Source organism: Eschrichtius robustus, chromosome 8 (assembly GCF_028021215.1).
Source record: "Eschrichtius robustus isolate mEscRob2 chromosome 8, mEscRob2.pri, whole genome shotgun sequence".
Classification (NCBI taxonomy): Eukaryota; Metazoa; Chordata; class Mammalia; order Artiodactyla; family Eschrichtiidae; genus Eschrichtius; species Eschrichtius robustus.
In genome coordinates this window covers 64,817,956-64,839,494 of record NC_090831.1, presented here as the reverse complement: position 1 = coordinate 64,839,494, position 21,539 = coordinate 64,817,956, and the positions used below count along the sequence as shown (strand labels likewise).

Sequence of the window (21,539 nt, the reverse complement as noted above, 5' to 3'; positions counted from 1 at the left end):
GCCTCAAAAAGAAGGAAAAATGGATTTCCCTTTCCCTATCCCAGTCTCTCCCAAAGCTTTGGAAAGGGCCTTTTAAAAGGACCATCATGAGCTTTACGGTAAAATCATCTCCTAATTATAATCACCACGGTGCATATAAAAAAAACAGAGATTCCTGCACCCATTTCAGACCTACAGAATCACAATCCCAGTGGATAACATCCAGGGATTTTTGCATTTTCTTAAAGCATACAGGTGATTTTTAAACTACATTTTGAAAATATGTGATTTCCAGAAAAATGATATACCCAGTGAATAAGGGTAAAGGTTCTTTGTTAAGGATGGACCATGGTTGTAGTATATTTTCAGATTTTAACTGAAGAGCCCCAAACTGGCATGTCTGTAGAAGTCTCTCCATGTTAGCCTTGTGAAGGGGCAACCCTGAACCTCCAGTAAACAAAGCCTTAATACGAGGTTATTTGAGGTTCGGTTATATAAGGTAGGTTCTAAGCTCCCTGACAGGGATCAAGTCTGCTTTTTAAAACATTCTATATTCAACATCTTAATCAGTGGTGCAACCTAACAGTTGCTCAGTATGTACTGAGTGAATGAAGGAATATCAAGTGAGATATCCAAATTTTAACACTTCATTGATCAGCTTGTGATCGATGTTCAGAAAAGTAACACGGGAGAACAGACACAGAATGAGTTTAACATTAACCCACTGACACATAAAAAGATGCTCAACATCGCTAATTATTAGAGAAATGCAAATCAAAACTACAATGAGATACCACCTCACACTGGTTAGAAAGGCCATCATCAAAAAGTCTACAAATAACAGATGCTGGAGAGGGTTTAGAAAAAAGGGAACCCTTCTACATTGTTGGTAGGCATGTAAATTAGTGCAGCCACTATGGAGAACAGCATGGAGGTTCCTTAAAAAACTAAAACAGTTACCATATGATCCCGCAATCCCACTCCTGGACATATATCCTGACAAAACTCTAATTTTAAAAGATGCATGCACCCCAATGTTCACTGCAGCACTATTTACAATAACCAAGACATGGAAGCAAGCTAAATGTCCATCGACAGACAAGCGAATAAAGAAGATGCGATACACACACACACACACACACACACACAATGGAATATTACTCAGCCATAAAAAAACACAAAATAATGCCATTTGCAGCAACATGGATGGACCTAGAGATTGTCATACTGAGTGAAGTCAGACAAAGAAAGACAAATATCATATGATACCACTTATATGTGGAATCTAAAAAAAAAAATGATACATATGAACTTATTTACAAAACAGAAATAGAGTCACAGATGTAGAAAACAAACTTATGGTTACTGGGGGGAAGGGGAGGGGAGGGATAAACTGGGAGATTGGGATTGACATATAGACATGACTATACATAAAATAGATAAATAATAAGGACCCACTGTATAGCACAGGGTACTCTACTCAGTACTCTGTAATGACCTATATGGGAAAAGAATCTGAAAAAGAGTGGATATGTGTATAACTGATTCACTTTACTGTACACCTGAAACTAACACAACATTGTAAATCAACTATACTCCCAATAAAAATTTTAAAAAATAGGTAAACAACAAGGTCATACTGTATAGCACAGGGAACTATATTCAATATCTTATAATAGATAATAATGGAAAATAATCTGAAAAAGAATATATAATCATATATATATATCATTCAGTTATATATATATAACTGAGTCACTTTGCTGTACAGCTGAAACTAAAACAACATTGTAAATCAACTCTACTTTAATAAAAAATAATAATATTAAGCAATCGATGCCATCTGTTCCTTCCCCACATTAAACACTTAAACTTCACAGCAACCAAATAATTAACATAGTGCCTTAATAAACACAATCAATACTCTCACTGTCATCATATCATCATCATCATCATCATCATTATGGTATCATTTCCTTTTAGAGTGGGCATTTGGGTCTTAAGTGTAGGTATTTGTTGTAAGTATTTCATTAGACTTCATATTGTTGGAGAAATGTCAATGTGTCTAGCCTATTAATATTTTTTGCATCACAAAATTATTATCTAGTATGTTTTATCCTTTCTAGCTTAATATCACTCACATATTTAACAGCACACCATCTATGACTTTGTCAAAGGCACCAACATACATAATGAATTTTTATTATCTTCTCTGGGTAATAATTCCTTTGTCATTATTACCTTTGTCTAAGTAATCAAACCAGTGTCATTCACCTTTCCCATTAGCAAACTGGGAAAAAAATGAGAATGATACAAAGGGAGATAGGTTTGAAATACTCATGAATTTTCAGATGTTTCCTTCAGTTTTAAAAGTTTAGTCATTCTCATGTTTCACTGAACAATATCAAGTTAGCAACATAATTTTTATTGAGTTTTATGTGTGTGAAGATTATACTTCACTCTAAAAATACTGGAGAAAATTCTGGGCATTTTTGATTATCCAGTAAAATTTTCTATCAAATGCTATTTAATCAATCCAACCATTCAATCTTCTAGATAGTTTTGACACTGCACACATATATAACTTAAATCAATCTCATGGTTTTTCTCTTGTTAAAATAAAATTTTCAGCTGCACTTTGTATATAAAGATGGCATTACTGCCTGGGAAATACAACGTGTGATCTGTTCAGGTATTTTCCAGCAGTGGTAAATGTTTGGACTGAGTAATCCACACTCTTAGTTTGATCACGGCAAAAAACTTATAATACAGTTGGTTGGTCTTATAATAATAACAAAAACGAAATGACTTTCTGTAATAACCTTTAACTCTGACATTTGAAAAGTCATATTTCTAGATTTTTTTTTTTAAAGGAATTCCTTATTTTTATTATTTATTTATTTATCCATTTATTTTTGGCTGTGTTGGGTCTTCGTTTCTGTGCGAGGGCTTTCTCTAGTTGCGGCAAGTGGGGGCCACTCTTCATCGCGGTGCGCGGGCCTCTCACTGTCACGGCCTCTCTTGTCGCGGAGCACAGGCTCCAGACGCGCAGGCTCAGTAGTTGTGGCTCACGGGCCTAGTTGCTCTGCGGCATGTGGGATCTTCCCAGACCAGGGCTCGAACCCGTGTGCCCTGCATTGGCAGGCAGATTCTCAACCACTGCGCCACCGGGGAAGCCCCATATTTCTAGATTTTTAGTCTTTTTTATTTGGTATTAATTAGATCGTCTCTAAGAAAACAATGATTTTTTTTCTCTTGTTCAGTACTTTTATTGAATTGACTGATTTTTATTTAATCCCTTTTAGAAAAGTGTGTATATATATAATGTATTTTTGTGTTAATAATTATTCTTAATTTTTTAACAGGCATAATAACTTAGTAATATATAAGGGTGTTCAATATCTCTACGCTTTCCCAAACAATATTCTCCTTATTATTTCCTCCTGTCATATATCATTGGTGGTCATTAGCTAATTTACAGTGTTTTAATCATGAAAATTATTGTTGTTGCTTCACACATATTTATACTTATTTAGATTACCCAGATGCTTACCAAACTCTTTGCACATCTTGAATTCTTCTCTTTCTGGGTTCAATTTCCTTCTTTCTAAGCATCATTTAGCAGTACTTTCAGGAGGGTTTATTAATCCTTTCACTTTTGTCTTAATTTTGCCCATAGTTTTCAAAGATAGGTAGCTGGATAAATAATTTTAAGTTGACGGTTATTTTCCTTTCAGTACTTTCAATATATTATTTTTATTATATTGATCTTCTGTAGCTGTTGAGAATTTCACTGCTAATTTGTTAATTCTTTTGTAATTAATTTTCTCCTTCTCTCTGTTCCTTTTAATATGTCTTTGGAGTTGATGAGCTGAGAATTCACTACATTGTATATAAAGTGTACATATATTATTATCCTGCTTGCAAATTTTCTTGATCCTGTATATCTTGTCTTTCATCAATTCTAGACAATTCTCTCATCTTTTCTCTTGATTCTCTCACTCTGAACCTTCTTGTTTAGTTCTTCATGACTGTTATCCTTGCTTTCACTCTCAACTTCTGTTTTCAGTGTTGCATTTTGAATAATCTGCTTACATTTGTCTTTAGTTTACTGATAATTGTTTATCTCAATCTGTATAATCTACCCATTTGTTTATTTCCAGTTAAATTATTTTTCAGTTCTAGAACTTTTGTTTCTTTTCTTTTTCTTTTTTTTTAAATCTGGTCTTTTTAATTGTGACATTATATTTAATGTTCTAATTTTTCCTTTACATCGTAAATAGGTTTTAGCATATGTATTTTATAGTTTGTATCTGCTTTTTCTAATATTTCCAAGTCTAATATTTGCAAATCTAATATTTAGTCTAATATTTGCAAGTCTAATTTTACTGTTTGTTAGGCATTTTAAATCCTGTTTACAATGAATAATTTTTCCTCATGTAGTTCACAAATTTGAATGGTGCAGTTTATCTGGCAAAATCCTGCAGCTTAGTTACGGTATTCCCCTCTTTAGAGTTTTTGCTTTTGCTATGTCAGGCACCTTGCTAATACCACTGCCTGACACCATTTCTTATATTAATTTTCAGCTTTGTGGTCTTTGGACTTATGGAAGTACCATACATTTGAAACTTCAACTCATATGAGTACAGGCCCACAGATGGAATTTTTAGGAGAGGTTTGTTTTTGCCCTGATTTAAGGCTGAAGCTGATCTGCTTCCTTGTTATCTCCCTCTATAGGTAAGTTGAATTTCTCTGCTCACTCAATCATTGATGCTATAACCCTTTGAGGCTGATGAAGTAATGCAGTATTTCTGCTTGTACTCTCTTTCTCTGAGTACAAGTTTATGTCATGCCCTCAAGTCCCCATAATGTAAACCCTTGTTCTGTACCATCCCTACCCAAGGGCAACCACAGAAAGCATCATCTCAGCCTTCATGGTTTGCTTTGGGAGATTGTTTAGTTAATCAAGACCTCAGTTCTGCTCTTAAAAGTATTTAAAACAATATTGTATCCTGAATGTCTAGGGTTTTGTTTTTTTTTTTTAATTTTATTTATTTATTTATTTATTTATTTATGGCTGTGTTGGGTCTTCGTTTCTGTGCAAGGGCTTTCTCTAGTTGTGGCAAGCGGGGGCCACTCTTCATCGTGGGGCATGGGGCTCTCATTGTCGCGGCCTCTCTTGTTGCGGAGCACAGGCTCCAGACGCGCAGGCTCAGCAATTGTGGCTCACGGGACCAGTTGCTCCGCGGCATGTGGGATCCTCCCAGACCAGGGCTCGAACCCGTGTCCCCTGCATTGGCAGGCAGACAGGGCAGGAAGCCCTGTCTAGGTATTTTGTAAAGAATGATTTTCAGCTATTCTAGTCTGCCATGTTGCTGGAAATGTAGCGTAAGTGCAATTAAATAGACATTTTTAGGTAAATAAAGTTACGTAATGTGCATCAAGATATAAGGTCAAGCAGAAATGAAAAACAGATTTCCTGATTATCTGTCTGGGGTTCTCTTGAAAGTAGTCTTAAGATGAAAATTCAAAAGATATCTATATAATTAGAAAGAGGAAAATAGACATATAAAACTATTCTCTTAAATGAGTGGCCAACCTGACACAAAGTATATACATTTTGACTCTCATCATTTGATCTAACAACTAGATCATGTGTCCTCTATTCAAAGTCAGAGGTGTGAATAGTGAATTATTCAGGGGTGAAGAATGGTGTGTGTGGATATAGCCCCTAGCTGAAATAGAGGATGTTTAAGTGTACCTGAAACGCTGAAGAGATAATTTTCAGACAAATTCAAAAGGAAATTGTACTATTTTACAAAGGGGAGAGTAAACATGTCAAACAACAAATGTTCATTAAACATTGACTAAGTCAAAGGTACTGTAAGCATTGTTATCATGTTTACACAACTTCCGAGCTGCCTCATTATATTTTTCTTTGATTGCCTTTTTGGTTGAATACTTCCTGACATGTCATTAGTAAGCTCTTCCTCTACTAAAAATTGTAAGTTACCTCTGGGGTAGACCAATGACCAGCTTAATCTAATTCTCAGAATGTAAGTTTTTATTAGCTTCCATCCCAATGGCTGAAACCTCTTGGCATCTCACCTTCCATTTTGTAATCCACTGATCACAGAGAAATTTCCTAGGGAAACAGCCCTTCTCTTCCACAAAATATCCAGAGGACTGATTTCCGAGGAAGGTTTGATTCCTTCAGGGATTTAGGATTTAAGACATAGGAATGTTTTAGTTATTCTATAATTATATCACAGAGATTTTTACAACCCACTGCACCAGTGTAGGCTATGTTTCCCAAAAGTAGCCGTTATGTGATTTAGTTCCTTCTTCATTTACCGTGGGAAGATTAAGAGAGCACAAAGTGGTGTGTTTAAAAATATAATGATAAATTATGAAAAGTGTTTATACCTTCATTAATTTACCACAACAAAAGTGTTCATAACCAAACTTTATACATGCTTATATAATTATGGTATTATCCTAGTGACATTTTAAATAACTAATTAATTAATTAATTAATTAATTTGGCTGCATTGGGTCTGTGTTGCTGCGTGCGGGCCTTCTCTAGTTGTGGTGAGCGGGGGCTACTCTTTGTTACAGTGCGCGGGCTTCTCCTTGCAGTGGCTTCTCTTTGTTGTGGAGCACGGGCTCTGGAGCGCACAGGCTTCAGTAGGTGTAGCACACGGGCTCAGTAGTTGTGGCTCACGGCCTCTACAGCACAGGCCCAGTAGTTGTGGTGCATGGGCTTAGTTGCTCCGCAGCATGTGGGATCTTCCTTGACCAGGGCTCAAACCCGTGTCCCCTGCATTGGCAGGCAGATTCTTAACCGCTGCACCACCAGGGAAGTCCCCTAGTGACATTTTAAAGTCAGTAAATTTAAAAATCTTTTTATGTTTTTCTATAATTTATATCTATATAATCATGTTCTAGAAAGACAAGAAACACGAAATCATTTCTATTTCATGGGACAGCTTCAATCTATTTCTAGCAAAATAGAAAGTAAAAGTAAATTACTATCCTTCCTAGAAGGTTTAAGAATTATATCAGGGAATGTATAGAGAATCCGGATACACATTTCTGATTGAAATGTTATGCAAAATAGTCTCACGCACCTATTATTTCAAAAGTGATGGATAGGAAAGATGCAGCACTACACTTCGATGTACTCTCTGATATTTACTTTCTGAAATAACAGGGAAACAGCACCATAAGCATAGCCTTTTTTTTTTTTCCATAATAGTGTTGACTGAAGTGGGCTAGTCTGTGGAAACTGTAGAAGAAGACTACAATTATAAAGAATTTGCATTTCATTTAGGGATGGTGACTATTTTATTCTTATTTCTTTGCAGATGGGAAAACATGAGCTCTTTATTCATCCTTCTGTCTACCATTCATAGTACAATCATCCTTCCCTCAATCCATCTTTCTATTGATTCTCCAAACCTTTCTGCTGGTTTATCTCATTCTGTGTCATCATACAGGCTCATTATCCAGGCTGTCTTTCTTAATAACCTCAAATCCCACAGACCTTATCCAGATTTCGGTGTGGATTATTTGATACATTTTCTATAAAAGAATGTTCTAAAATTTCCTATAATATAAATTGCAGTAAGTTTTATGGTGCTTTATAACCAATACCTTTGATGCCCCTCATTTAAAAACATGTTCAATCTGTATCAAATGGAAGAATTTCTTGAATTGCTATAGCTAAAATATACTTTCAATTCACTTCGAACTCTTAAAAAAGTCAATTCGCGTTCATGCATCTAATGATCAGCAACATTTTCATCAGCTTTCTAGGACTTACACTGATAACCTCCCCGTGGGCAAGGCCTCGTCCTGTCATATCCTGAGAAGGATAGATTTCATGCCAGAGTAAGTTGGATATTCTTCAAGCCTACTGGAATTCTGAATAGCCAGATGACAGAAACTGTCAAAGATTTTACTACTAAATCTTCTCAGTACAGAACTTGTCAAGCCTTTCTTCTAAAGAAGTGATTATGGAAATTTTGATCACCTGAATATTGTGTAAGAATTGGGAGAATTCCAAGAATAAAATGTGGATACTCTTCAATATCAAGTAGATATATTTTTCCTATTGTCTATAGATGCCATTGCCAACTTAATAAGTATTCTGATAATTCAACTCATTTCAAGTTTTGAATAACATACTTTACACTTTGTGAGTACTTTAATAATAAATATTTCAATTTTCTGCAAATTAAATATATTAGCTCCAAGGAAAAGAATTTTTAGGGCCTCGTGTGGGGTGAGTCACTTAACAGTAGTAAATACGCCAGTGAATAAAGTGATTTAATGTGACCCTGCCTTTGTGCTAAGGTGGTCATTATCATTCTTCTGTGTAATATGATGTACGAAGATAATAAAGGAAATTTATGTGAATTTCATATCACTTGTTTACAGTATTTTTTGTATCAAGGAATTTTATTTTTGAGCTAAAGTATTTTATTTTGAATTAAGGTATTTTTAATCGTTTGCTTATGTGTGAAAACGACATTTATAGGACACATAGTGTGAATCTACAAAAACAACAGTGTAGTCCTTGTTCTTCAAATTAAGTGCAATATGAATTGCTCTTAGAGTAGGTTGTTGTTCATGGTTACACAGTCAGGATTTCTTGAGATCAGTACCTTCTAATTAGGATTGAATGAGGAAGTTATTTTGAGAGGTTTCCCTGTTTTTATAAAACAGCTTTCATTCTTTCATATTTGTTTAAGAAGACAGACTGTGAACAATCTTCACAGCCCACAGTCTAATTGTTCTCCATTCACACATATTTACAGTCTTTACACGTCACCCTTGGGATGCTGGTGTATTAAACAAGTTTCCTGTTGGGCAATGTTAAGTACTTCTAGGGGGAACTCACACAGTCTAAGTTCTGAGAAAAAAAAGCTGCAACTTTTAGCAAGAATCAGCTGTTTTTGCAAAGACTATAAGAGGTTTATTAATATTCTTGGTATTTGACATGAAAGGACACAAATTCCTAAGTTATTCATGTTACATACTTACATGATTAAATATTAATTTTAGGTGAATTGACTACTTCCATGTCTATTAATCTCTGCTTTGGTATTTGCTTTAGTCCAACAGATACATCTTAATAATAATATTCTTTGTGTTTTCCCTTTTTTCTGTGACTTTTACTTTTGTTGCTCTGCAGTGCTTTGACAGCAGTAGAAGGGGAATTCTATGACAAAATGATTTTTTAAAATGTCCTGTTGCAATTCAGAATTCTGAAGGATCTTTTTGAAAGCAATAACCTACAGGATATAACTGACATTCAGAAACTAAAATCTGATCTACCTCTAGCAGTGAAATTATACTACTCTGAAAGGACTGCTATAATAAATCCACCTAAGGGTGTTAAAAATGTAGCCATTAAAGTGGCCAGGACAATATTAATGCACTAACATTGCATGCTTTATGGTATTTCCTTAAAACCTCAAGATACGTTAGTAGTAAAATGTATCCCTAGGCTAGATTCCTAAATGAGCTGACATGCTGTGTAAAGCTAGTGGATACAAAACAATTAAAATTTTCAAGTTGCAAATGTAAAACTTTAGTCCTTATTTCCTAAGAATTACTGTTCACTGGTGCCACTCCTTTTTTTGGGGAGGCAAAGGAGCCATCTCTTCTTTTGTTTTGTGAAATGCCCATTTCTCTTGGTTCTTTCCCTTCTTTCTGTTTTTTTGATTATTCTTTGTCAGATTCCTTCTCTGAATATTTCTTTTATTTTGATCTTTAATACATGCTGTTCCCTCTGCCTAGAATAAACTCCCTCTTGCATTCCTGACCCACTTAACTGTATGAAGTGTATGTGTCATAACTCAGCTCAAGTTCCACCTCCTTTGTGAAGGTTCCTCTTTCTATGATCTCCCTATGGTTATTCTAAAACTCAATTATAATGCATATCATACTGCATTATAACTATTGGGCTGTTCGTGTGCCCTCAAGATGACCATGAGCATTTTCCTGACATGAAGTTTGTATTGATATTTTTATCCTCACCACCATACACAATTTTTGGAACTCTCCTGGCAACTAATCAATATATGTTGAATGTATTAGTGATGGAAGTCCTGCAATCCCTCAGGTAGTGAAATGTAAGAGGGTCTGCTTACAGCATTGCTTGAAAAGTCTCATATTTGTATGGACTAAAGGGCTACTAATTGAATATAAACTTGATCCAATAATGATTAGAATTTTAGAGTTGAGACAGGGCAGAAGTTGAGACACAGATGTAGAGAACAAACGCATGGACACCAAGGGGGGAAAGCGGCGGTGTGGTGGCGGTGGTGGTGTGCTGAATTGGGCGATTGGGATTGACATGTATACACTGATGTGTATAAAATGGATGACTAATAAGAACCTGCTGTATAAAAAAATAAATAAAATTAAATTTAAAAATTAAAAAAAAAAGAAGTCATGCCTTTGGGTTGAAGACATTTTCCTGTAGTTTTATCCTGTATTTATTTCTTTTAAATTCAAATTGAAATTTTCACTCAATACCATAATTAACTTATTTTTTCAACCCCATTATAAACAGCAAAATAAGATGTTCTTTTTACAAGCACGTTTTACTTCTTCTTATATGAAGAAAAGAAAATTTGGGCTTTGGAACACATACTTGCTTTCTATATGTATCCTTACGAGATACATCTTTATTCTATTTTTATAATTAATTACTCCTACTAAAGAGAGGTTTGTCAATAAATCAGAATGGACCAAAGATGGAACTGTATTAATTATTTTTACAACCATAATTTAGACTATTGTTCACCATAGTCAATATCAGTCATAATGTGAACAGAAATATGACTCTTCCTGCCCCAAACGGCTACATATATACCCCTGCAGGATGATCCCACTCTTGGTCTCCACAGTTGAGTACTGGAAAAGAAAACAGTTTACCTTCTTTGTCCTTGTGGGTGTTTAAGTGTGAGAGGAGGTCCTCGTTGGCCTGCACACAGTACACCTCTCGGGTCTGGACCCCTCCTCCGCAGAGGGCCGTCTGGTTGCCCCGCCTCTTGTCCTGCTGACTGAGCAGAGGGTCCACACGGCACTCGGTCCACTCTGTAGTCCTCCAGCCATACCTAGATAAAGAAAATGATGGCAGTGGCAACCTGTTTACTGGATAAAACTTTTCTCCACTCCTATTTTTTGTTCCTCAGAAAGATTAATCTGGGGCTTCCCTGGTGGCGCAGTGGTTGAGAATCTGCCTGCCAATGCAGGGAACACGGGTTCGAGCCCCGGTCTGGGAAGATCCCACATGCCGCGGAGCAACTAGGCCCGTGGGCCACAACTACTGAGCCTGCGCGTCTGGAGCCTGTGCTCCGCAACAAGAGAGGCCGCGACAGTGAGAGGCCCGCGCACCGCGATGAAGAGGGGCCCCCGCTTGCCGCAACTAGAGAAAGCCCTCGCACAGAAACGAAGACCCAACACAGACAAAAATAAAATAAACAAAATAAATAAAAATTTATTTTAAAAAAAAAGATTAATCTGAAAAATACTTTCCTCTTGAATTAATCTTAGACTGTATCTAAGGTACAGGTTCAGTTTCAATCCCTTCTTCTACATCCTCACCCCGCTCCATTTAAAGAGGTGTTAAATTTAAGATGATCCAGTTTTAATCGCAACTACTGGAAGTTACTTATAAATATTTTATGAAACGAGAGCATAATGCTGAAAACATGAAATTTTATGTTCAATTAAGCTGAACTCAGGCTTGCCCTTTCTCGATGCTTATAAACAAAGGAAGGTTGAATCTGAGAATGGAACACATTCTAAATGATGATGAACCCAAACATTTGTTTTGTCTCTAACAGAATGCATGAAAATTGCTGCTTCATACTGGATCAAAATTATAATTGTGTGTTAGTAATAAAAATGTAACATAATTCAGAGTTTTCTCTTTACTGTTGAGAATAAGAGTTGTTTTTTTTTTTTTTCCTGTAGCACTGAGCATCCCTGACGAGTGCTGATGAATGATGAAAAGAGCTGACGTTTCTAACCAGTGGAACACAGGAAAGATGATCTGTGATTCTAAATTAAAGCTCCAATAAAGATTATGATGTGAAAAAAATGTCAGGGGATTGTCAGCCCAACACATGCTTTAAGGAGATAGACAGGGAACCATTTCCCGATGCCACTGAAGATAGAAAGTGATGGCATTTCTCCACCTCAAGGAAAATGGATATTCTAAAAGCACAAAGAAAATGGCTCATGTAGCACTTTGTTTCACTTTAACCAAGATGCCTCCTTAGGAATCAGATTAACAGCCAACATAGGTACAAATGGGTGTGCTAATGTTCACCTCAGTTAGACAGAAAGGTTAAGTGGGCTCTAGGATGTCTCATCTAGAGGCTTTGCTTTGTCAATGGTAAAGTTTCATGACAGTAAAGCTGAACTTCATGCTCGTTTTTTAGGTTTTATAAGTGGGGATTCATGGCTTAGTAGAGGTGCAGGACTGGGGCATCAAGGAACAACACTCTTGACATACATTTATAAAAGAAGTGCAGCATTCAGGTCAATTCTAAAAACATGGATACTTGATGCCTTGGGAGGAGAGACAGTGAAGGAAAGTAAAACCAAACAAGTCATTCATTAGGGGAGCTAAAATGAAAATTTTGTTTTTTTTTATAGAATGGAGTCCCAATTTAGGTCATCCTAAGGAGTCCTGTGAGAGGAACAAATTTTTAGTAATGTCAATTGATTACACATTCTAAAAAGATGCTACCGTCCATAAAGGGTTAGAAGAAAGATTCAGAATAGAGATTTATTTTAATTAATAGTTAATGGCATTTGAATATTTGAGAGGATAAAGAATAAAACACTTAGCTTGGGACAAAAATGGAAGAAAGTTGTAGGAGACAAAACACTCTGATTAGAGAACCTGGCAACTTCCCTGAAACTGTTACGTAGAGGGGAACACACAAGTCAGCAGGACAGGCGGAGTAGTTAAGAAAACTCTCCAGAGCGTTCCGTCACTTGTTTATATCAGAGAAGGGATGATTCCAAAGTGCTGCATAATTGAAGATCCTGTATGAATCATTACTATTCTTTGTTATTATTATTATTACTGTTAGAAATGGGAGGAGGAGGAGGAGGAGCAATAATAGTAGTAATTTTCCTCCTCACTGTGTCATGAAGTTCAAGCTGTCTGCATGTTCTCTAAATATCTGAAATATTCCAGGGAACCTTTCAGTGAAGCTTGTGCATATCTACTGAGAAACTAAGATTCTGTAAGTTGTTTCATAAATATTCTATATTCAAACTAAGCTGAAATATCTTTATCACCAAGATAATTCACAGTAATGTCTTAGAGATGCTATTTTTTAAGGATAAAAAGAATATAGTTATACTGCCAAATATTTCAAAATTAGTCTTATTTCATCTGAATTCAATGCGCATTTATTGGGCACTTACTCTGTGCCTGGTCCTATGACATGCAAGCAATTAAAAAACAAACAAGCCCCACTCCCAAGGTTCATAAGCAGTCTTTGTCCTGAAGGAGCTTAAAGTCTCATTATTTTGATGTAGCATTTTACACTATTCAATAGGAATTGTTATATACACTACTGAATTTTAATAGGACTTGCTCAGTAAGCAATAGGAACCTGTATTTTGAAACTTTATTTTACCTTATAGACTAGATGACAAACTATGGCCAAATCCAACCTGTCCCCTGTTCTTATAAGTAAATTTTATTGGAACATATCCACACTCATTTGTTTACATATTACCTACAGCTCCAATGGCAGAGCTGAAGCGTGACAGAGACACATGTGGCTTGTAAAGGCTAACATATTCACTATCTTCTCCTTTACGGAAAAAGCTTGCCAATCCCTGTTATAGAAAATACACAAGCAGGGAATTGCCGTTAAAAATCTAACTTTCATGGAGACTGGGAAATACAGCTTGTTAAAGACACTTTTATCCTGTAAAACCAGTATTTTTTATAGGATAGTGTTTGTAGAGAGATATTTTTCTACTTAGAATTTGTAAAAATCTCTATTTCTCAACATACTGCCCGGTTGAAATCAAACTGCTAAAGGAACATGCAGTTTGGGCAGACAGGGCAGCAGATGCCACCATCTTTAATTTACTCACATGGCACAGGGGGCAACTCCATCTCCTTGAGACACACAGGGTTCTTTTTCCTCAAGTTCTGGACACTCCTTCTCACTGCCAATAGGAAACTGCCTGATGAGCCGCGTCCTCACACGGGTGCCTTTAGGGGATGCCATATCATGGCACGTTTTTGAGCAGGGGCTCCACTCAGACCACTCTGACACCTGGCACTCTTTGGTGATCACACAGGCCTGGAAGGTCAGCGGCAGCTTCTCTTGTTGGCAAAAGCTGCAAAAGAGCATTAATATTCTCATCACAGACTCATAGGCAGGCATGAACTTTGTCTTCTACACTCCAGAGTGAAATCAGCTTGGACATTTTTATTTCTACTTGGAGGTACAATTCCAATTTCATTAAAAATATATCAACATTTACGATGTGTAAAAGCTGTTAGACTCAAAGCTAACATTTGCATTTCCTCCTATTTTGTAAGAGTTGTTAAACCATTCATAGGAAATAGAAAATAAAGGGATTATGCAAAATTAGCTGAAATTAAGTTTACCATATTGTTCATTTTACTCATTCCAGATTTGTTTTAATTTAGGAAATGAGGAACCAAGAACTGTTAACATATGATAATTTCCATTCTGTTTAGTGATTTAAATAAACATGCCTGGGTAACTAATACAATACTGAACAGAAAAAGTAATTTAATTTATGCTTAACATTATTTTTAATACTGGTTGAAACTTTAGCTGTCAATTACAATGTATGCTTATTCAAATACATCAACTTTTCCAGTTCATACTTTAATGTAAGGTATACATATGAGTATATTAATTAAATACATCATAAGCATTAGAAATATAAATCTATTTAAGCTATATTACTGTAGAGATATCCTCTAAATAGATCTCTAATTCATCAATGAAGTATTTATGTTCAAATTCTTATCTATCTAATCCTCCTTGAATTAGAGGGATGTTGAATTCTAAATTGTAATGTCTACATACGAAGATGAAGATCATGTTACAGATGTCATCAACTACAGGCATATGCACTTTGAGGGGTTTTCCTGGAATTGGATGGCCTTGCGTTGATTCTTAGTTGAACTCTTGCCCATTCTCAGTAACTAGTAGCTCACGTTTACAAGACACAGGAGGCATGTTGCCACGATAGGGCATCTGTTCCAATGGGAGAGTTCACTGATAATTCTGTCTCATCATTCAGGTGCTATATTTAACTATGATAATCAACCATACAGAGAGGCAGGTCCATTTTAATATAACAACTCACATACAATCTTTCTAATTCTACTGGCACGTGTACAAAAATTGCATTCCTAGGAGACAATTAGAGCTCAATACGTCAAAGTCAATTTGTCTGAGCTGAGAGGTCTGGGCAGGAGAATCATCTGAGAGGGGCAGTAAAAGGGCCCTGTAAGTCAGCTCTGTTCTTCTTATAACAGCAGAGAGGACCAGAATCCCAGTTTTACTCAAATGTCATATATTGAGTGTTAATGATGCATTAGGTACAACACTAACCTTAGAACAAAACTTTCTCTGTGATGAACAAGTTTTCACTCTAACACTTGTGAGTTTATCCATGAAAACCAGGCAAAATAATGACCAAATGATGACCTCTATAACTCCTTTCTTACAAAACTCTCCATGTTTAATTTCCTCTTAGATACATTTCTAATCCTACATGAGATTGTATTCATATACATATACGCATATGTTACCCTCTAGGTGTTACTTATCAAGTCCGTATTCTATGTAGAGGCAGAGAATTAACAATCCCTTTTAATCTTTTGTGGAGAATTTGACCATCAGTTAAATACCTCCAGTTACAGTTACCTGGTAACCTGATGAAAGCTGAAATATCAGCTATGTTACTAGATAATATTATTTATGATACAATGATCAATTTTGATAAATTCCATTTGCTCTGGAGAAACTAAAACTACCTGGTAGGCAGCCACAGCTTTGGGCTTGCCTGAATGTGTCAGTTCTTGGAATAGGGCTTGTTTTTTGTGTGGACTTTGCAGGCTATGACTATGGGATCACTTCAAGAGATATCAGCACCTGTGGGGCCTGAGACTTTTAAGCCAAGGCAACTCTTGGACTTGTCGGATGTAGAATTATCTTCTTCCATCTGAACTGTGCTGCATGGATTTCTAGAGGAATTACCACCAGATGAGGAATGACCGTTGCTACAATGATGACAAGTTCTTTATCTTTCTAAGTAGACTGAGGCCAGACGGCAGTCTTGTGTGTCTTGTCTATCTGAAAGTCTGCACAGCCTAAGTTTAAAACTTAATTCATATTACCTCATTTAATGCTCCCAATAATTCTTTTATGTGGGTACCATTATCATTTCCATTTTACAGGGAAGAAGTCTCTGAAAGGTTAGGGAATGTGTTTAAGATCATATAGGAATGTGTAAGTAGGGAACTGAAATTTGAACTTGGATTTTCTAAAATCAGAGCCCATTTTCTTAATCACTCTGCCCTACTGCTTCTCACAGTTTAAACTGACTGTAAATCTCAGTTTGTTAGAGCAACTGCTGTAGCTGAGGTCAGTGCCAAGGTTACTGGCACATTGTGAAGCCAATAGTTTCACTATTTCACAGCCCCAGGATTTGTACCACCCTAGCACTTTGCAAATGTGCTACTTGCTCTAAGGAGGACTTAGTAATTATGGAAAAGTCAAAACAAATACATTTTCCTGATAATGTTAACAATTTTTAATACAGGTCCTACATATGAGAAATCAGCAGCATAAACATGAGAACAGTATTAAGTTATATGATTATATAGTTTTTAATATATGTGATGTATATAACATACCTACCTATTTATCTATCTATAGTTTGTTTTTCCTTTAATTTTCCAATACCATTATTTCAGCAAATGTGAATCAAGTAACTCTACATATTGGGCTTTAGAAGTACAAAGACAAGATTATAGTAATTAAATTGGAAGCATATAATTCTGCTTGGGGAGGCACAGAAGGCTATATGAAGTAGTACATTACTACGAAGTTTTCATATTGAGTGAAGGTAATCAATGGAAATATGAAATAAAAGTCTTTTCTTTGTTTGTTGGTGGGTGGGGGAAAACATAGATTTTTCCTTGGCCTCAGTGTAAGGAGTTTTTGTTGAGCAGTGGAAATAAGAGTGGAATTGAAGCCTAGGTCCGATCAAGAGCAGTTATGTAGATCCAGAAAAGCACCTTCTGTGTGTGAGAGAACCACTCAAAGTTGTGGAGCATAAAGGACATGATATTTGTATTTTATGTAAATTCCAATAGTAGGGTGCAGGACAGAACAACAGGGTATAAGATGAGAAGCAGGCTAACTATGATGATGATGATGATGATTACAACATTAATATTTATAGTAAATATATATTGAGCGCTTACTATGTGCCAGACACTGCTCAAGCTGAGTGAGGTATGATTATGAACATGAGATTAATCATCATTGCATGTCTACTGTGAGCCATGCACTGTATTAAGTTTTACTTAGAGTATCTCATGTAATCCTTAAAACTATTCTGTAAGATGGAGATCCATCTTTTTTCTTTTTTTTAAGATTAGGAAATGGAATCTAAATGTCTCACTTAAGTCTAGATAAAGTAGCAGAACTAGGATTCTAACTAGATCTTTCTGCTTATGAGGCTTATCAAAGTGTGAACAAAGGCAATGGCAGTAGAAATTAAAAGGGGTTACAAACTATAAAAAGGGGAGTTAAAAACTATACAACCTGATGGATAGTTGAAGGGGTTAAAAGAGAGGAAGGAGTCATTAAATAACTTGGAAGTTTCTAGCTTTGGCAATCTGGTGAGCATCCCTGCAGTTCTTCGAAATGGAGAACATGGAATAAAAAGCAAGTTTCTGGCAGTTGATAACTGAGTTCAACATTATTATCTTCATTTGATATGGACACATCCAGGACATATCCAACACGCAGAAATGTCTAGTAGACAGATCCAGAATTAAGGATCAGGGTTTAGTTGAAAGTTCTGGATGGCTTGTATACTTTTAAAAATCATGAGCATAACAGAGTTCAAAGCCAAGGCCACAGGAGTAGCTGAGGGCTCATGGGGCTCATTTTAGGCCTGAATAATTCACACATGGCCTTACAGCGGACTTTCGTAGGTTCATGAACACTGTGATGCATATTAATTTCATTTTGTAATTGTTAGTGAGACTAAATAGGATCACCAAATCACCCATGCTTACTAAATTATTCAGCTGCCATCCTCAACCATTTTCTCCTTTATTCTGCCCATGCAAAAAGTTGACACTAGACAGCTTAGGGGAACTATCCATTTTGGTTCATTATGGTTTTCCTGAGAACATGCCTCTCTGGACGTCAAAGGCATAGGCTACGCTTCTGCAAGGGCAGCCTGGTAGAAGATGTGACGGTCACTGTGACAGTTTCCTTTTCATTTATGTGGTATATTCAGGATAGCCGAGACGGCTAAGACTGATAGAACAAAAGTTTGGCTTTGAGACAAAAGCAGATATTACTTAATCACCTTGTATCAGACACGGAGGAATCAGGCTAAAAAAAAATGAAAAAGTGGAGAGCAGGAACTTCAAGATGGCAGAAGAGTAAGACGTGGAGATCACCTTCCTCTCCACAAATACATCAGAAATACATCTACGTGTGGAACAACTCCTACAGAACACCTACTGAACGCTGGCAGAAGACCTCAGACCTCCCAAAAGGCAAGAAACTCCCCACATACCTGGGTAGGGTAAAAGAAAAAAGAAACAGCAGAGACAAAAGAATAGGGACGGGACCTGCACCAGTGGGAGGGAGCTGTGAAGGAGGAAAGGTTTCCACACACTAGGAAGCCCCTTCGCGGGCGGAGACTGCGGGTGGCAGAGGGGGGAATCTTCAGAGCCACGGAGGAGAGCACAGCCACAGGGGCGCAGAGGGCAAAGTGGAGAGATTCCCGCAAAGAGGCTCGGCGCCGAACTGCACTCACCAGCCCGAGAGGCTTGTCTGCTCACCCGCCGGGGCGGGCGGGGGCTGGGAGCTGAGGCTCGGGCTTCTGTCGGATCCCAGGGAGAGGACTGGGGTTGGCGGCGTGAACACAGCCTGAAGAGGGCTAGTGCACCACAGCTAGCCGGGAGGGAGTCCGGGAAAAGGTCTGGAGCTGCTGAAGAGACAAGAGACTTTTTCTTGCCTCTTTGTTCCCTGGTGCGCGAGGAGAGGGGATTAAGAGCGCCGCTTAAAGGAGCTCCAGAGACAGGCGCGAGCCATGGCTATCAGTGCGGACCCCAGAGACGGGCATGAGACGCTAAGGCTGCTGCTGCCGCCACCAAGAAGCCTGTGTGCGAGCACAGGTCAATCTCCACACCTCCCCTGCCAGGAGCCGGTGCAGCCCGCCACTGCCAGGCTCCCATGATCCAGGGACAACTTCCCCGGGAGGACGCACGGCACGCCTCAGGCTGCTGCAACGTCACGCCAGCCTCTGCCGCCGCAGGCTCGCCCCGCATCAGTACCCCTCCCTCCCCCCGGCCTGAGGGAGCCAGAGCCCCCTAATCAGCTGCTCCTTTAACCCCGACCTGTCTGAGCGAAGAACAGACACCCTCAGGCAACCTACACGCAGAGGCAGGTCCAAATCCAAAGCTGAACCCTGGGAGCTGTACAAACAAAGAAGAGAAAGGGAAATCTCTCCCAGCAGCCTAGGAGCAGCGGATTAAATCTCCACAATCAACTTGATGTACCCTGCATCTGTGGAATACCTGAATAGACAACAAATCATCCCAAATTGAGGAGGTGGACTTTGGGAGCAACGATATATATATATTTTTCCCTTTTTCTGAGTGTGTATGCGTATGCTGCTGTGTGTGATTTTGTCTCTATAGCTTTGCTTTTACCATTTGTCCTATGGTTCTGTCTGTCCGTTTTTTTTTTTTCTTCTTTTTTTTAGTATAGTTTTTAGCGCTTGTTATCATTGGTGGATTTGTTTTTTGGTTTGCTTGCTCTCTTCTTTCTTTTTTTTTATTAGTTAAAAATTTTTTTTTGATAATTATTTTTTATTTTTTATTTTAATAACTATGTTTTTTATTTCATTTTATTTTATTGTATTTTATCTTTTTCTTTTTTTTTTTCTCCTTTTTATTCTGAGTCGTGTGGATGAAAGGCTCTTGGTGCTCCAGCCAGGGGTCAGGGCTGTGCCTCTGAGGAGGGAGAGCCAAGTTCAGGACACTGGTCCACCAGAGACTTCCCAGCTCCATGTAATATCAAATGGCGAAAATCTCCCAGAGATCTCCATCTCAACGCTAAGACCCAGCTCTACTCAAAAACCAGCAAGCTACAGTGCTGGACACCCTATGCCAAACAACTAGCAAGACAGGAACACAACCCCACCCATTAGCAGAGAGGCTGCCTAAACTCACAATAAGGTCACAGACAGCCTAAAATACACCACCAGACATGGTCCTGCCCACCAGAAAGACAAGATCCAGCCTCATCCACCAGAACACAGGCACCAGTCCCCTCCACCAGGAAGCCTACACAACCCAGTGAATTAACCTTAGCCACTGGGGGCAGACACCAAAAACAACGGGAACTACGAACCAGCAGCCTGCGAAAAGGAGACCCCAAACACAGTAAGTTAAGCAAAATGAGAAGACACAGAAACACGCAGCAGATGAAGGAGTAAGGTAAAAACCCACCAGACCTAACAAATGAAGAGGAAATAGGCAGTCTACCTGAAAAAGAATTCAGAATAATGATAGTAAATATGATCCAAAATCTTGGAAATAGAATGCAGAAAATACAAGAAATGTTTAACAAGGACCTCGAAGAACTAAAGAGCAAACAAACAATGATGAACAATACAATAAATGAAATTAAAAATTCTCTAGAAGGGATCAATAGCAGAATAACTGAGGCAGAAGAACAGATGAGTGACCTGGAAGATAAAATAGTGGAAATAACTACCACAGAGCAGCATAAAGGAAAAAGAATGAAAAGAATTGAGGACAGTCTCAGAGACCTCTGGGACAACATCTAAAGGCACCAACATTCGAATTACATGGGTCCCAGGAGAAGAAGAGAAAAAGAAAGGGACTAAGAAAATATTTGAACAGATTACAGTTGAAAACGTCCCTAATGTGGGAAACGAAATAGTTAATCAAGTCCCAGAAGCACAGAGACTCCCATATAGGATAAAACCAAGGAGAAACATGCCAAGACACATATTAATCAAACAATCAAAAATTAAACACAAAGAAAACATATTAAAAGCAGCAAGGGAAAAACAACAAATAACACACAAGGGAATCCCCATAAGGTTAACAGCTGATCTTTCAGCAGAAACTCAGCAAGCCAGAAGGGAGTAGCAGGACATATTTAAAGTGATGAAGGAGAAAAACCTATAACCAAGATTACTCTACCCAGCAAGGATCTCACTCAGATTTGATG

General features: G+C 37.6%; 1 protein-coding gene across 1 annotated transcript in view; it reads right to left on the bottom strand.

Moving 5' to 3' along the window:
- THSD7A (thrombospondin type 1 domain containing 7A) overlaps window positions 1-21,539 on the bottom strand; it is a 268,023-nt gene that overhangs the window by 201,611 nt on the left and 44,873 nt on the right. The window contains exons 3-4 of the mRNA XM_068549806.1: window positions 14,128-14,376; window positions 10,930-11,111 (exon numbers count right to left, since the gene is read on the bottom strand). Of these exons, the coding sequence (XP_068405907.1) occupies window positions 10,930-11,111; window positions 14,128-14,376 (431 nt within the window). The remainder of the gene's footprint in view (window positions 1-10,929; window positions 11,112-14,127; window positions 14,377-21,539) is intronic.